The 17147-nt window shown below is 43.6% G+C and overlaps 2 protein-coding genes across 2 annotated transcripts; one reads left to right on the forward strand and one right to left on the reverse strand.

Annotated features, from left to right (window-relative positions):
• Positions 1-2622: 2622 nt before the first annotated feature.
• slc38a6 (solute carrier family 38 member 6) lies at positions 2623-14157 on the reverse strand. The gene is made up of 16 exons (XM_085257522.1): positions 13953-14157; positions 11364-11494; positions 11105-11178; positions 10758-10810; positions 10614-10653; positions 8495-8573; positions 6442-6527; positions 6300-6358; positions 6146-6217; positions 5679-5735; positions 5107-5186; positions 4643-4743; positions 4446-4570; positions 3879-4023; positions 3504-3598; positions 2623-3381 (listed from the first exon to the last, which is right to left on the reverse strand). The coding sequence occupies exons 1-16, from the start codon at positions 14028-14030 to the stop codon at positions 3298-3300; spliced, it is 1359 nt and encodes a 452-aa protein (XP_085113648.1). The 5' UTR covers positions 14031-14157; the 3' UTR covers positions 2623-3297.
• Positions 14158-14238: 81 nt separating this feature from the next.
• trmt5 (tRNA methyltransferase 5) lies at positions 14239-17139 on the forward strand. Its single transcript, XM_085256805.1, has 5 exons — positions 14239-14336; positions 14461-15041; positions 15281-15405; positions 15496-16138; positions 16893-17139. Exons 1-5 carry the CDS (start codon positions 14329-14331, stop codon positions 16952-16954), a joined length of 1419 nt encoding a protein of 472 aa, XP_085112931.1. The 5' UTR covers positions 14239-14328; the 3' UTR covers positions 16955-17139.
• Positions 17140-17147: the final 8 nt, after the last annotated feature.

Below are 17147 nucleotides of genomic sequence, written 5' to 3' on the forward strand. Positions count from 1 at the left end.
GTGACACAAACTAACCCCTGCTCCCAACCAAAAAAAACAGAATCCCACACTGCGCTGCTGACCACTGGGCCTCCATCGGCGCTCTTCCTTACTCCTCAACCTCTGGTCGTTACATGCCAAATTGACAAACCACTACAAAGCTTTTCCTTGTAAAACTTCCCTTGTTTATTTATAAAACCTCCTCTTTCACTCTTGACCTTGATTCCAGTCCTGAAAACATACGGCTCTGCTACAGAGGTGTATTGTGTCTCGAGGACTATATAGGGACTGCAATCTTGGAGTCAAGTTTATTTTTTTAGTCATTGTGTTGGCCCTTATTGTGAACTGGCAGGTGATGCGTGTGTCAGTCAGTTCTTCCCCTTTATTCGAGAAAGTGACGAGTTTGCTGCACACAATGGTTTTCAGTTAATACACAGCTTTGGGGACTCCCCTGGTGAAAGGGCTGAAGGACATCGCTCATCTACAAATGCAGCACGGGCTTGTCTGAAGCACGCTAGCTGAAAAGCAGGAGCAGATGATGTTGTCAAACTGCACCATGTCACATATAAAGATCTCTAATCGTGTTTTTCTCCTGCTTTGAGGCCTTATTTAAGCAATATGATATTTAAAAAAATCATAAAGAAATAAGGAGTATAAATGGGTCACATTCTCCTATGACCAAAGCGTGTGCTCTTTCAGAAAGAGTGCTCAGAGTGAGGAATGCTCTTACTGTGACACAAAGAACATGTTTACTGATAGAGCATGGAAATTGATTAAAAGCAGAAAAGCGGCATGGAGTGAATGTAGATGGAGGGAACAGAGAGAATGGGAGGAAAGAGGGAAAAAATAAATAAATGGAGAGCACTTCATCAGTGATGACACTTGCGTATTGATGGCATCTCTTCTGAGTTGCAGTCCCCACCGTGACTAACAAGGACAGCCACTCATCATGCCAACCGGCATTTAAAAAGCTCATGTGAAGCACCTTTCAGCCAGGAATGCCTGTTGAACAAGATTATGCAGGCAAACAGAAAGCAGATGTTGTCCGCACTGAGATTTTCAGTTTCTGATGTCCACCACAACAGAAAATTCAATTTAATTTAATTTATAAAGACACGAAATCACAACAACAGTCACCTCAAGTTGCTTTGTGTTGTAAGGTAAAGACCCTACAATAACGCAGGGAAAACTCCAACAATGAGACGACTCCCTGTGACCGAGCACTTGGCAACAGCGGGAAGGAAAAACTCCTTCCTAACAGGAAATAAAGACGGAAACAGGTTCAGGAGGGGCAGCTGTCTGCCGTGACTGGGTGGGGTGAGGGGAGGGAGAGAGAAGACACACTGATAACAGTCTCCAGCCACCTGTAGAAACGTAGATAATACTTTCTGCATATCTAATCCAGTGGTTCCCAGCCTGTTTTCACACACAGGATGGGCAAAGTAGGCTGAAGGTCAAAGTGAGGACACCAGGTTCACCCTTCTCCTGATTTCCAACAACAGAAAATGATTTTCAAAGAACACAGCCGACGCCTCTTGAAACAATACAAAAGTGGCGGCTGCCAGCAGGAGCTTAATTCCGGCCCACCATCGCTCCTCTGCTGGCTCATTCCATCCTTTAACCCTGGGAGATGGTGCTGTCATACTGCTGGACATGGGCCCAGGGTGTGAGTGAGTTTAACTAAACAAAAACACTCCCACCTCTGGGCCCGAGGACTCGGGACCCAGTCAGATCTCCATTTAAAAAAAAACAAAAAAACCCAGCTCTGGTTTGAGTTAACATGCATTTTTCCAGCTCATTATAAACCTGGAAAAATATCTGAGCATGTGGTTATCTTCACCTAGTTAGGTTTTGATAAAACATAGGACGCCTGAGTTTCTGTGAAATGGTGCCGACCTGGACTGCTGTGGACACAGTCTGACACCAGGTGGCAATCTTGCTCTGCTTTTGCGTTCAGCATAGAGGTTTGTAAATGATCCCGTGCAGGAGAAGGTCAGGATTCTTAATTTGTTCCTATTTGTCAGAAACACTGTTGTTTTCCCACTTCATTTATAGCTCCTTTATCTGAGGACTTTCTCACTGGCATTTCTTTAAATTATTCCTTCAAGCCCAAAATTATTACAATTATTTGGAAAAAATGTACTTCAGTATTTTTTTCTGCTGTCATACTTCATTGCTTCTACCCCTCATGACAACCAAATATATATGTTCAGCTGTGGTGCCCTTTATTTCTGGGAGTGTCCTTAAGAGGGGTGGATTGAAGCACGGGGATATTCCCTGCATTACCGAACCTTGTTTTAAAAAAAGGAAAAAAGGGTGGCGTGAAAATCCTGCAGCCGCTGCTTTCTCGCAGGGATGGCGGGGGCCAGCCTGCCTAATTCCTCAGATTAAAAGCAGCAGTCGGGTGGCCGTAGGTTCCAGAGGCAGCATGAAGACAATCTAAACAGCATCATGATTAGAAACGTACAGAGCATGTGGCTTTCATTAGCTACAGGCTGAAAACCACAGTACAACTGAGGAGCGGGGCCTCAGCGTCAGCAGTGTGCCTGCCAATCAAACAAGCAGACATGTTTTGACTGATGAGCTTTCTAGAAAACCGATAAAGACATTTTAGTGGTTAAATAGAGCAAAACTGACATGTCATTACATAAACAATGTCTCTTTTATCAAGTGCTGGCAATTTGATACAATCTAACACATTTTAAATTAGGCCCACATGGCGTGCGCTATAATGAACCAACAAACTGATCACCGGTTTTATCACATTCACTGCAGTAGACGATGTAGCAGAAATAGTTTTACCTGATTTTAGAGTGCTTAAAGCTCAAAGACACTCAAAACAAATGCCCCAAAAAATAAATGTGATTCATAAAACCCACTGTGTTTACAAATACATATAGTGTCACATACAAAATTTAGGAAAGCAGTAAACTTCGATGTAGTCTTCATCAGGTGGTCAATAATTTACATAAAGTGCAAAAATCGCAAACACAGAACAAGTAGAAATGAAAAAACAAGCACATTAAAGTAAATTTACAGCTTTGTATCACAAACCCACACATCAGATTTGAAAAAAAAAAGACAAGACTTGCCCTGAATTTGGTACAGTACAAAGGTCAGTGCGGTACAGGAGATGTAAACATTGAGCTGAGATTGGAAAGAACGTAAAAAAAAAAACCAAATGTAGAATAATTTTATCATAAATAAATGCCTGGGGGCGATGCTGTTCCCTTTATTTATTCAACTTTCAGTTTGTTTGGTGCGCGCTTCATTTTCTTTGGTTTTGTTGTTGGTCTGGGGGAGGAGACCAGAAGGGGGCTAGGAGCTCTTTGCCCATGTGATGACGATAACACAGAAACTGATGACTCCCATAATCACGCCAAAGACCACGAGTAGTGCAGCCTGAAGGGGAGAGAGGAGAAAGAAAAGAAAAGAAAAAAATCGAAATAATTACCAGATTACCTCAAAATATAATGTATGCAACTTCATCGCCAGATCTTCTATTTACGGAAGAGCTCATTTACCCCAACAGAGTCGAAGGACCTGAGGGGCTGCCTGCTGATTTTGAGGTAGAAGATGCCCGGAAAGACAAATAAGAGGCAGCTGGATGTTGTTGATCCTGAGGAACAAACAGGAAAGGCTCATGATTGGAGATTTATAAACTGTTTGAGCAGGACTCCAGCCATCAATTATGTATAAGCAGATACTGCAGTTCTAGCCAGTACAATCAATAACTGTGGGCTACTGGGATATTGGCAGCTTATAATGCCTGTTCATATTTAAAAGGTTACAGGTAAGGAAATAAAAATATATCTATAATTTATGAACAATATAATATCTATTGATATACACCCCCCCCCACTCCCATATGTTAAAAGTATTTTCAAAGTACCACATACCTACTACTCCAAACACATTTCTGATATCAGGCACAAAGATGGCGAGTATCAGCACCACACACAGGATGGTTAGAGTTGCAGCGATGTGGATCAGCCAAGAAAAGGCACGCCCCCCGAAAAGCATCAAAATTGCAGCTTTACGGGCCTGCAGCAAGCACACAGACACAGACAGTACCCATTCAAGCTGAAAGCACTCGAGTGTTATTGCAACTAAATGTCTTAAAGCAGAAAGAAGGAAAGTGAAGTAATCTGCTTTTCTGGCAGCTGTAACACAGTAACAGAGCCAGATGAATTTTCTAGGCGACAATAAATTTAAATTGATAAAGTGAAAGAGTAAAAAGGTGGAACTGAAAAATAAAACCATCTTGATCACAATAACAACATAAAAATGATCAACAAAGCCTTCAAGTATTTTCAGTTCAGTTCTTCAGTTTCACAGTTTGAGTAAAAAAAGAAAAAAGAAGAAGCACTAAACAAACCTGTGTGGAAAAAGCATCGTTATTATTATTATTATCATCATCATCATCATCATCATCATCATCATCATGATGAAGCAGGTCTACTCACAGGGAAGTGTATAAGTGGCACAGTCAGCAGCACAGACAGGAGGATGGCCAGTCGAACCACTATCACCATGGTGTCCCGGGGCAAGTATGCATCATAACTGAGGAGCAGCTCGGATTCCACGTGAGCTAAAAGTTAGAAGATGAAAACAGAGATGGGACAATGCTTTCCTTTGAATGAAAGTGTCCCTGATGACTTACCGTAGAAGGTGAGGTAGCCAAACAGCGCAGAAATAAAGTACAGCAAGAAGCTGAGGCTGATGCCGATATTCGTGACCTTCTGCATCCTGGCTTTGGTAGGTCTGAAAGACAAAGCGATAATAATGCATTCACGTGACAAGCACCTATTATGGTCATTTCCAGCTCCATATTTTATTCATAGACTTAGAATATCTTTAAATGATACATAACAATTATAATTTATCTTATTATCCTATCCTGGGCCTTGGTGTAGCCCCTAAGTCAGGTCATTTAACCTCCTCTCCACATAGAAAGCAAACTGTAGGAAATGCATGTAGAGGAGCCTAAAGCCTGAGCTTCTGACTCACGCATCCTCTAACTACTTGAAACTTTGCCGTGTTTAATATAAGCAGCTGTTTTCTGTCATAACTGGATACATATGACAGAAAACAGGCAAAAATAGTAGAAATAAACGCGAAGCTGACCGATCCAGTTCGCAGTAGATCGGCAGGACAGCCGTGTGGCACAGAAAGGAGAAGGCCATGGTGGGGATGGCATAGGCACTCTGCAACACAAACACACACACACACACACACACACACACACACACACACACACATCAGTCAGAGCACAGCCGTCATTAACAAATTAACAACCTACTCAGTTACACTGGAGGGAGGAGGTAGGTGGGTCAAGGTATGGTCCTCATAGTAGTAATTACTGCTTGGGCTGCTAAGAGTGAGGATGCAAATCGAAATGTGAGAACTTTCTGAACTTTTCTTCCACTAAATGCATCTTATACTACGTGCAAGTATACATCTATAGTGCCGTGTGAGCACATTATAGGAAACGGTCGAGAAAGTGTAAATCGGTGTCACGTGTCAGCTGCGTAGTGTGCTTGAGTTCCACATGTACAGGTTACACTTCACAGGTGAGAGTGTGACCTGTCAACACAGTGGAGCAGCTGCAGCAGATCTACGTTTAACAGCTTCTCACTGCCACCTCAAAGCCTCCGCGTGTTCAGTGCCGAGGAAAAACGCTGGTTTCCTATACGTACCTTACTAGAGATGACGAAGAGTTTTGGAGAACACTCTGAGTCAGAGGAATTTGATATCTGGAGAAACAAGGTGGAAAAAGTGAGCCGGTTATTTCTAGAAAGAGATGAGTTCAGCAGTGCTGCTGCAAATAGTAAAGCTTAATTTCAAGCTTAAGGGAAACAAGTATTCTAATATAGCTCATAGCAGGTTTTTTGTATGGTCTGTTTAATTCCTAAAGGTCAGAGTTGATTTCCAGGATCAGGCAAGGTTATCTGGACTTCCTGTCCTTCAGGAACAGCATCAGTTACCATACACAGATCTGTGCAGCCTTCTCTGGTCCTCATCAGCCTGTGCAGACACAATCAGTAAGCTCAATCTCCTGGGCTTTCCTCTTAATCCCGTGCCCGTGACCTTCTGGACCATACTGCACCAGATCTGTGTTGTTTTCAAAAGAGTATTTATGTGCTGAAAGAAATGCTGTTCTTACCTTGAAGGCACCTGAAAGGGACGTTATATTGTGGGGCAGTGGGCAGGGGATGGACCATTTCTTGACCACGACCTACACGAGATAATAAATAAAGTCAAAAATGAAAACAAACAAACAAACAGATGGACGTATGGAGGTTCGTGTCAGAGCTTACCACAACTGCAAAGTACAGCATGAATAAGAAGGCGAGACTACTAGTGTATCCCAGGAAGCCTGTAAGGACGGGAGAAAGATCTATCAAGAAGCAACCAAACAAGAAAAAAATAAATAACACGCTTGAGGATCGCTTAACGTACCAATTTTAGGCAACAATGACAGAGGTAGAACGACACAAAGTGTGATTATGATCAGAAGCAGCCTGCCATCCTCATACCAGGCATTTCTGGAAAATAAATAAATGAATGAATGAATAAAAACAGCAAGGGAGTGAACTATTACAGGTTAACACTGAATTAAGCCACGTTTTATTATCAGGTCAGGGATAGGAGAGAGTATTCTTCCATGCCTTAAGATGGGCCGGCTCTGGAAATTTGTCTCCATTTCGTGCTCAAATACAGAGCGACAGATTCATCATGTGGTATGAATTAAAGGCTTTAGCTCTTGCAAACCATAACAATTATGTAATTCACATGCAAACGTTGTGTCGCTCCATCAGATGAGACCACATTTCACTTGCTGGGTTTTTGGAGAGGGGGAATAATATTTTCCTTTGCCGAGGGATAGCCTTGGCAGTTCATTCGAGATCGGGGAGTAAAATGAGGAGGAGGAGGGGGGTGGGGGCTTGGCGTTCGAGGTGACACATGTGGAAGGCATGCCGGCTCCACCGGGGTCGGTCGAGGTGGGTGCTGCCCGGCTCTCTGCTGCGGGTTGTATGCGGGGGTCGTGAGGGACTGGCTCCACTGCTCTTTATGGGGGCTTCCAGAGTCAAGCAGCACCTGCTCTGACAACATCAACACCCACTGACCCCTGTTTGGCAGTTTCACAGCTGTGGCGTTACCATAGGCGCTGATGGATTTGTCTCCGCATCTACACCGTTTCTACCCTGTAACTGGATGTCACCGAGACCTCTGCTCTGACCTGGACTCTCTCTGGTCCAATCAGGTCTGCTCCAAGCCAAGTTTACACAAAGTATTCGACCCAATCTTAATTAAGGCGAGGCCGGTTTATTTGCACATTACTTTTCAACAAGAAGCACTTTAAATTAAAGAAAAAAAAGCTCTCATTCCTGCAGACATTTTTGTAAAAAAAAAAAGAAAAAGGGATCTCTGGAGGCTGCAGGCTTACTGTAAAGTCACAGGATACCTAGAAGAACCATGAAATGTGGAACATTTCACGCTATAACGAGATGCAGGATAGCTCTCGGTTAAAGCCGGAGCACGACTGCCGATGAGTCAATCTCGAACATCAGCATAAATCTGGCCGCGCACAATCCCAGATCCACAGCTGTCCGTGTCTTTGGCCTTGAATTTAAACGCGATGAGAGAAGCGGGACACACGCAGTCTGTTAGCAGCAGCGCAGAAAAGATTGAGCGTGACTTTGTTTTCGCTCTGCCGTATTATGATAAATGAGCCAGATAAAAGAAACGCGTTTTAATATAAAACAACTCATTTATTTGGGCTTTGATGGAATCGAATGTGCGCGTCTGTTAACATCTCAAAGCCGCTCATTAACAGAAATGTTTTGTTTCCCTCAGCAGTGAGCTGTAATTAGAATGGCAAAACTGATATCCCCTTGTATCAGTCTGATTCCGGGGAACATGTGTGAGAGATTTTGGGGGGTGGGGGTGAAAGGAGAGCGCTAATACAAAGCAGCTGTGTGTGGAAGATTCAGATGTTGACGGATAGGGCTGAGAGCAGCTACAACTCTTGCTTAAACCAGTGTGGCCAATAATAAAGTGATAGAAGTTACATTCTTTGCCAAGGACTTCTCTGCAGGCATGTCCACGCAGACCAATGAAAGGCACTGGCTGCTGCTGATAGGTGATGAATGGCTCTCGTATCGGGAATACATTTCCTGTGGGCATGCCTCACGCTACACGACAGACAGAGAAAACATTAGCAGTGTATTTTGGTTTAGCGAGGGAGCTTCCCCGACATTATTCATGCGCTTCTTATTGCCCGACTAATTCCAGTTTGTGTAGCTTTGTGGCGCACAAGTGTCAAATTTGACTTATTTAAAAAAGGCCAAAAGGTATAATCTACAACATCATGGGAACAGGAATGACTCATTCTTTATCTCAGTGCAGCTAATTCAAAAGAATGACTTTGTTCAACCCGCAGCTGTGACAGATTTTGAGCTGAATTTCTTTTTTGGCAAACGAGGGAGCTCACAGCGCTGGATATACCCACCCTGGGCTGTCTGCACTCAGGAGGCTGTTGATGGCCGCAGGAAGCTCCGACTTCAAGATGAACAAATAGGATGACATGGCTGAGAAGCGAGAGAACAGAAAGGGTTCAGAAATTGAGTGTTTATTAAAAAAAAGAAAGAAAAAAAAGCCCATAATCACACCAAGCTACTAAATCATAAAAACAGCAGATGAATGTGTGCTGTCACAAGCAATCATAAGCTGCTGTGTGAGGATGATGAGCGTTTTTCCAGTGTGAGGAAATAGCAGGGTGGAAGGGGGGGGGGGGGGGTTACTACGGCTCCAATGCAAACGGGTGGGGCAGGCAGCTCAAGGGGATCACCGGCAAAGCCCTTGGCATAGAGGAGCGGACATTATGCAGGACTTCCAACTGCTGGAGACCGCGAGTAGCAGCCATGACGAAGAAGTGCGAAGGGGGGAGGAATGCTAACAATAATGATCTCTGACGCTAATCCAGGTACTTCTCCCCCTTTCTCCACCTCACTAGGAAACAGGATACTTCCCTGTATGCACAGGCAACCAATCAGAGAGAGAGAGGGGGGGGGGGGGGGGGGTTCACTTTTTGTGAGTATTAGAAGCCCCAAAAACAAGAAAGCAAGCAAGAAAGGGGGAAGAGAGCATCATCAGAAGTGAGCACGTTTGGTATTCAGATGCAGTGTGTGGCCAGTTATAAAGGGAGATAATGTTAAGGGATTTAGATTTGTGAAGCCACGCTAGCCAGAGTTAGTTGGGCCCTTATTGCCTCGGAGGGCAGATCTTGCGCTTGCCGTTAAATAAGCCTGGCCTTAATCCCCCAGATCCTGTATTTGTTTATGAAAGAAAATTCCCCCAGCAACACTTCGGCCCACACAGACGCACGGATATTCCCTCTCTGAGAATAACTGCAGACATTTTATGTAAGCGCTCAAATCTGTCAATAAGATGTTACTCTGAGGCTGCGGGGTTTTTTTTAGCGGATTAATCAAAAACGTACCCTGGGAGAGTTCATCCGTCAACTTAAAGAAAGCATGAAAGTTTTTTTTATATTATATGTATCGTTTTAAGCCACAGACAAATAAAGACATGCTGACAGAGATCACACACAGCAGACATGATGCAATGGTTTCGTTCGATGCAGCTGGTTACTGTAAGTATAACACCACATCTGTGGAAACTGCTGGTGGGACAGTATTTGCATCTTTTAAAAAAAAGCAGGGAGGGGGAAAAAAAAACCCTGAGTGAAGAGAAAGCGTTGCCAAGTGGTAAGAAAACGTATTAGAATAATAAGTACGTATGTAAACTTCAAGAAAAGTTGACCTAAACCTTCTGTGTGTGGTCAGCAAATAGCGGCAGAGTGTGCTCAACAAAGGCCAGAGCCACTTTCATTTCATTAAGGACAAGGGCCGAAGCCGGCTGTGAGAGCCCTGGGCTGGTCAGTAATTAAGGTCAATTGGCCCATCAGCCTTTGGCAGTGCAGATGAATGTTTACCCAGAGTGAGGCTAATTGCACTCTTATAAAAGGAGCCCGGGGTATAGACAGATGCATGCTGGAGTGCTGGCTCTCACACTGTCACACATATTGCCCCCATGCTGGGAAAACCGCACACATACCAGAGGGCACGGCAATAATCCACTCAGCCGTGCCACTAATGACTGCAGAGGAGCTATCACCTCAGCTCTCGACTGTCTGGGAAGCACGGTTTGTGGCTGAGGAATGACAGTAAGAGAAAGAGAGAGAGAGAAGTGAGGGGGTGGGGGAAATAAAGGGAGGGGTCCCATTAGGCTACTCCACACACAGACGGTGGGAGTGGGTTTACCATCAGCGATCAATTAGAGGAGAAGTCATGTTTCAGGCTCAGGGGAGGAGACAGCGGCTGCAGGGTCAGAGGTTATCAGGGAATCGAGATAATAGCCACACAGGAGGGTGGCTGTAAAACACCAGCCATTTGGGCACCAGCAGGAGGCGCTATCTACCTCCAAAATAAACTGACCATAGTCTGACCCTGCAGCACTCCTCACCCTCTTCACCACCCTTCTCCTATAAAAACCCACAAAAATCAGTTCCTGTCCAGCATGTCAGAAATGATGTATGTAACTGCACATTGAACCGGGGGCTCACTTACCACCGATATTTTGGATAAGAATAGCGATTCCAACCAGAACCTAAAAAGACAGTGAGTGTGAGCAAGTTCTCTGGTCACGGTGGAAAAACTTGTAAAAACTTTTTGGCAGGGCAAATGTGCAGCAATCCAAAAATCAACACTTACTTTTCCTGGTTTTTGTAAGGCTTTCCCTCCGAGGTCTTCATATGAATTGATACCTAAAGCCAAGAAGAAGAGGGAAAAAAAGAAGAATCAGACATGAAAACGATGTCAGGATGACTATCACATCACAAAATTCTTCATGGAAAAATGGGATTATCTGGTTTTTATCTCCTCTCTTTGCTCCTGTAAAATATTATTTAAACATCATCTGAAGTTTCTCACAATGAGGATGCAAATAATAAGTAAATGGAACGGGAAAAAAAATCAAGTGAGGGTGTTTAAATGTAACAACTCTGGATGAAGCCCCCTGGATACACCCACAGAGACGTGTTACCCTGCATCCCACCCACCTGTTTGGTCACAGAGCTTCAGCAGGAGGTGTATAGAGTACGCAGCCAGGCTGGACACCAGCACCAACAGGATACTGGAAAAAAACGTTTCTCATCATATCTTTACAAGCACGTATCAAATTGTAAAGCAAAAATAAACACTGGGAGACACAGTTTTAGATGCTCTATAGGAATTATAACAAACTAATCCAGATATCGTCTGGGATACCAGGGGTCAAGTCATGCATTTTTCTGCCTTACGCACCGAGAAGATTCTTACCAAAACCCAACTATTCCAGTGCTAGCCATGGCATAAGCTAGACCCAGTATGCCGCTGCCCATGATTGCATTCATCAGGTTAAACACAGAGGAGGCGAAGGAGGCACCTTTGGCTCTGGATAGCACAGCTCCCTGCACATATAACACACAATATAAATAGCATGAAAAAGATGCAGCAGAAGAAATCTGATTATTTTTGTAAGAGCCTCAGGAAGATTACTCATGACAGTATTAAGAACAACTGGCTTGCCCTGATGATGGATGTCATGAAAAGAGCACAGCAGTGGCATGGAGGATCAGGGAATGGAAATGGGAATGGATGGAGAGGGATTTGAGCTGCTGGCTGTGGGACAGCTGCCTGAGCTCAGGATAAGGGGAGCTGCCCAAACTGCTTGACCTCTCTAATGGGGGATATCCTGGACAGAACGAGTGGCAACTCTTGTGTCAGTGTCACAACAAGCTTAGATTGACCTTCAGGCTGTTGCAGTCCCCCCTGTTACAGTACTGAGAGACAGGAAGTGAACTAAGACCCCAAATGAATAAAAATACAAAGTAGCTGGAGTTTATTGTAAAGCATGGCACACTGAGGTAAAGCTTATCCCAGCTTGCACAGGGTACAATTCAACACAGTTGGAAGCAAAACAAGAAGAAATCAAACCACTGTGATGGATGTTTGGAGACAAAGTTAGAGAGCCAAAGCTGAGTTGGTTTGGACGTGCAGAGGAGGGAGAGTGGATATATTGGACAAGGAATGTTGAAGATGGAGCTGTCAGGCAGGAGAAAAGAGAAAGACCACACAGATTGTTGATGGATCTATTCAAGGAGATCATGCAGAGGGTTGGTGTGACAGAGGAAGATGCTAAGGATAGGCTGAGACCGAGGCAAATGATCTGCTGTGGTGACCCCTAAACAGAGTAGCCAAAGGAGGGAGAACATGTTGTTTTCAGTACTTTGCAAACATGTGTACGTCCAGATTGAGCCGCATGTTCACACCACGATGACAAAATTTATGGTAACCCTCACATACTCTCACTGAATCAACAACACACACCACACACTATGTCTTGCTTAGATTTGAACTGTAACTCTATATTGCTCACTGAAATCAGCCACATAAACTAACAAAATCAAGCTAGAAAGAGTCTCTCATTACCTTTAGACAGACAAGCTAAAACTTCTAAACTCTCTAAACATACATTACTGATGTTTTAAAAATGACTGTAACAGTCATTTTTAATATAATGCTGTAATACGGGTGAGGTCAAAAAGTTTTTGTCTGAAGTTAAAATTCTAAACACTTAAGTGGGCACTGAAATAGTCTCTGTGTCACAATAAAGTCTTTATCTGCATTATCAGTGCACTGTTTTAGCTTCAAGTAGCTTCAGCAAACAACATTAAATTAATCTAGTCTGACATCAAATCAAAGAATAAGTGGTTCAAAGGCTGAAATATGAATTTGGTTTGTTGTTGTTTTTCCCCCATTTCCCCCTGCACACTATTAAAATGGCACATTCTGAAGAGGTGCAGATGGAGACACTTTGGTTTCTGCAGAGTTTTTGCAGGATTCATCAGCAGCTTTGAGCAGTCTGTCAGCGTGTATGTGGACAACTGATTTAATATAACCACAACAACATCCTCAAATGAGGGACTGACAGTAGAATTGTCCATTTAACTGTGAAACCATGGTATGTAATTAAATCACGCTTCTCTTTCACACCAACCCTCTTCCTGTCCTTGACTACATCCATAGTCTCCTCTGAGGTCTTCCTCTTTCCCTTTTGCCTGGCAGCTCCATCTTCAATATCCTTGGTCTAATATAGCCACTATCCCTCCCTCCAAACAGTCCCGACTTTGTCCCTGTGATGTACTCCTTTCTAATCCTGTCCATCCTGGTCACTTGTCTCCAAGCACTCTCTTGTTCACCTCTCTTGTGCCCTGTCTGGTCCTTTGGATTTTTAACCAGTGAAATACTGAAATAATGCCAGTATATTAAAAAAAAAAATCATATATTTGTCTACTTCAATTTTGGACATAATTTACTAGCAAAAAAAAGACAAAGCCCAAAGGAAACAAAGTTAGAGATTAGCATGAGAGGGGGGAAAAAGAAGAAGAAAGAGAGGTTCTGGTGTTGGGTGTACTTTCACTGCAAGTGCTGACACAGGCAGAAAACAGATGAACAAGCAGTTCAAAACAAGCACGTGATATTTTTCCTGGACATTTTGACAGCCTGATTTACTGACAACACTACAAAAACCAGCCATTTTAACTGCTGTAATTCACAGTGTATTATTAAATTAAACAAAAAAAGTCACTGTTGATGTTTGACTTTTATTTTTTTAAATTTGGACCATTTAAAATATGTTTATTGAACTGTGATTTTAGATTTGTTGCAATTATTGCTACCCCTTCGCCAGATTTGAAGAAAAAAAAAATCATTTGTCAAATGTCTCTTGGATAAATAAAGTTATATAAAACACATAAATTCTTCCTTGTGACAGAAACACATTTATTTTCTGTCTCAGACTGTAGATTTTAGGTCAGCAAGTCATTCAGCGTAGTTTCACTTTTGGGTCTTCGCCTGTTGTTTTACCTGTAACAGCGGTGCAGTCTCTTCGGTGTCCTGGGCGGTGCGTTCACGGACCACGTCCACATCGTTGTTGATGCTCATTGTGGGTGGGGAACCGAAGCGGGAAACAAATTTATTAGTGTAAAAAAAAAAAAAACCCTCGCAGATTGAGAGGAGACGGGGAGCCGCAGAGTTACGATACCATCTCAAACTCTCCTCCTCTAAACTTGTCAGCTGATCACTGTTGATGTTGAGTCACGTGCCTCTTATTTCCGTCGCGTTCTACACGTCAGAAATTACACCGTGCAATCAAAATGCGAGTCGCTGCTCGCTTGACCAATCACCGCTCGACGGTGGTCGACGTCTTATGACGTAGTTCAAGCATGCCTGCGATCGGAGGATGTTGAGGTGAGCTGTCTGGATCTGGTTTATCGTTAGTGGTTAATTGTATACTTTTGTTTTAAGCTTTGTTCTGATAATTTGAATGTTTTTTCTTTTCTGCCTGATTATTACGGCGTTATTATGTTCGTAGGTTTCTCGGCAGGATCTTTGTATCTGCACAAACTCAAAGGAGCCTGAATCCTGCCACTGTGCACCGCTGCTTTTGCTCTGCAACGTATCCTTGCTTGGCTGTGAAGCCCATAATGGAGCCTAAACTGTACCGACCCCCTCCAGAGGTCCGGGGTATGACCTCTCTGGACAAAGACGCCTTCACACAGACTATTACAGTCCCTGCTCTACGGGTGCCCATTGGGGTCTTAAACAAAGTAGTCAAAAGCCTAAAAAAGTCGAGCATCCAGCGCCCTGGTGTGCCCAGGGTGGTTCAGGACAAAGAGCAGAGTAGTGACTTTCGCTTGGTCCTGTTGGACCCTCGCAGAGTCTCCTCGCCGAGCTCCTTCAGTGAGACTGAAGCTGAGGCTCTGAGGTCGTTCAGTGTCAGTGAGGAGCTCCACTACTATGAGCTGAAGCTGACCTATGACAACCTGAAGAGCGAAGAAGTGCTGGAGGCTGTGCTTCCCCAAGGTCAGGATGTGACCTCTGCGTTCAGTCGGGTGGGCCACATCGCACACATGAACCTGAGGGACCACCAGCTCACATACAAGAACCTCATAGGTGAGAGGCTGCTGCCTGGACAGTGGGAGGTTTTATTACAAACTGAAGTATCTACACGTCTCTGCTTATTTATTCACTTTATTTTTTTTAATGTGTCACCCAAACTTACCTGTGTCTTAAAATGTCAAAATGACAAGTACATCTGACTAAATACAGCTAACAGAAACAGTGGATCAGCTGGGATCACCCATCATTTCCAAATTTACAGTAAGGCTTCTTTTCTGTGCCTTCTCTTGCAGGTCAGGTGATCATGGACAAAAATCCTGGTGTCACCTGTGTGGTCAATAAGACGAACATAATCGATTCCACTTACCGCAACTTTAAGATGGAAGTGCTGGCTGGAGAGGAGAACATGGTCGCCAAAGTATGTGTAGTTCCACAGAGCCCTCTGTTTCACACTTGTTATTACATATGTTCAGTGCACAGGCTAATCGCTGTCCCGATCCCGATCCAGGTGAAAGAAAACGGGGTGACGTACGAGTTTGATTTCTCTCGCGTGTACTGGAACCCTCGGCTGAGCACAGAACACCAGCGGGTGGTGCAGCTCGTCAAGCGCGGCGACACTGTGTTTGACATCTTCGCTGGCGTCGGACCCTTCGCCATCCCAGCTGCTCGCTTAGGTGCCAGCATCTTAGCCAACGACCTCAACCCAGAGTCCTACCGATGGCTGCAGCATAACTGCAAACTCAACAAGGTGGAGAGCAAAGTCAGAGCCTTCAATCTGGACGGCAGGGCGTTCATCCGGGGACCTTTAAAGCAGGAGCTGCCTGTACTGATGAGGGGAACATCTGCCATTCATGTGGTGATGAACCTGCCTGCCTTAGCTCTGGACTTCCTGGATGCGTTCAGGGGCCTCCTGCACCACCAGGAGCCTCCTTGTGACGAGAACCTACCTACAGTGCACTGCTACGGCTTCTCCAAAGATGATGACCCTGACACAGATGTGGTGGAGAGAGCTTCCCGCAGCCTCGGATTCCCTCTGAAGAACCGATGCTCTGTGCATTTTGTGCGCAACGTGGCTCCTAACAAAGATATGATGTGTGTAAGGTTCACACTCCCTAAAGATATCCTCTTTGGAAGTGATGCTGAAGAGTCAGGTAAGGAATCACTCCTCCTTATGAGGTCTTTTCCAAAAGAAAAGGCTCAAACATCCCATAAATGTAGGAAGAAGAGGAATTGAAAATAAACAAGAGAAAAGCATGTTTCCTCAGTTTTCTGTCATAACATTTTAAGTTCCCACTTTACTTAGACATTACTTAGCCCATAGTGTGAATTTTGCATGCATGGGGATGATTTCTGTGACCATAATTTAGACACAATTAAAAGTAAAGCATGAATACCTGAACTCTCTGCCCCCCTCTCACGGACAATAACCATATCCAACTTCTTAATAGCAATGAACTGGTCTGCATTGGTGCATCATATCTTTATTCTCTTCCCCCTCCTGCCCCCCCCCCCTCTTTCTTAAATAGATAACTATCATATCTGATATCATATCTCACAGTACAATAATATTGAATGGGTTGCATTGTTGTATTTTGTCATGTTTCTCAGGTCTTTGTCTGAATTTCTACGAACATTATTGCTAAGGATTGTCTTATTGCATTGGAGTCACACTGGGTTAAATATGTACACTTGGGTTTTAAGGGGTATTTATTATTTTCTTCTTTTTTTTGGGTTGTATGGAAGCCCCAAACGCAATTTCATTGTTCTTGACAATGACAATAAATAAATAAATACTAAATACTAAATACCTGTGTTTGCACTGTTATATGTGCTGAAATTCCAGAGCTAATTTTCAACGTTGGCACAGAGATGGTTTCCATGATGCTTTTTTCTGTTTGTCTACAGAACAAATTGAAGAGCCAGCCTCAAAGAGACAGAAGTGTGAAGAAACTACAAATGCAACGTAAGGATAAATATCGACTTGGCACAATGAGGACCATGAGGATCAGCGTAGGAGCCGACTTTATTTTTTGCACTTAAATATTGTTTATTTGAAGAAGTCACGGCTCAGCTTTGTGACTAAGTCATTTGCATTTTCTTTTTTTAAATTCTGGCCTGCGTTTAATTTTAAAATAAATCTGCAAAATGATAGACAAAACC

The sequence above is a fragment of the Mchenga conophoros genome, linkage group LG19 (assembly GCF_057382185.1).
Source record: "Mchenga conophoros isolate Kocher_MC1m ecotype Shallow Benthic linkage group LG19, M_conophoros_male_GT1.1, whole genome shotgun sequence".
Taxonomy (NCBI): Eukaryota; Metazoa; Chordata; class Actinopteri; order Cichliformes; family Cichlidae; genus Mchenga; species Mchenga conophoros.

Bases quoted from the DNA above. Each gene is read 5' to 3' on its own strand.
- slc38a6 (XM_085257522.1), bottom strand. From the start codon at position 14,030: ATGAGCATCAACAACGATGTGGACGTGGTCCGTGAACGCACCGCCCAG. The intron at 6,359-6,441 runs GTACGTTAAGCG...CCGTCCTTACAG, and splicing joins GTCATTGTTGCCTAAAATTG to GCTTCCTGGGATACACTAGT. The intron at 4,024-4,445 runs GTGAGTAGACCT...TGCTTGCTGCAG, and splicing joins TGCCACTTATACACTTCCCT to GCCCGTAAAGCTGCAATTTT.
- trmt5 (XM_085256805.1), top strand. The intron at 15,042-15,280 runs GTGAGAGGCTGC...CTTCTCTTGCAG, and splicing joins CACATACAAGAACCTCATAG to GTCAGGTGATCATGGACAAA. The intron at 15,406-15,495 runs GTATGTGTAGTT...ATCCCGATCCAG, and splicing joins AGGAGAACATGGTCGCCAAA to GTGAAAGAAAACGGGGTGAC.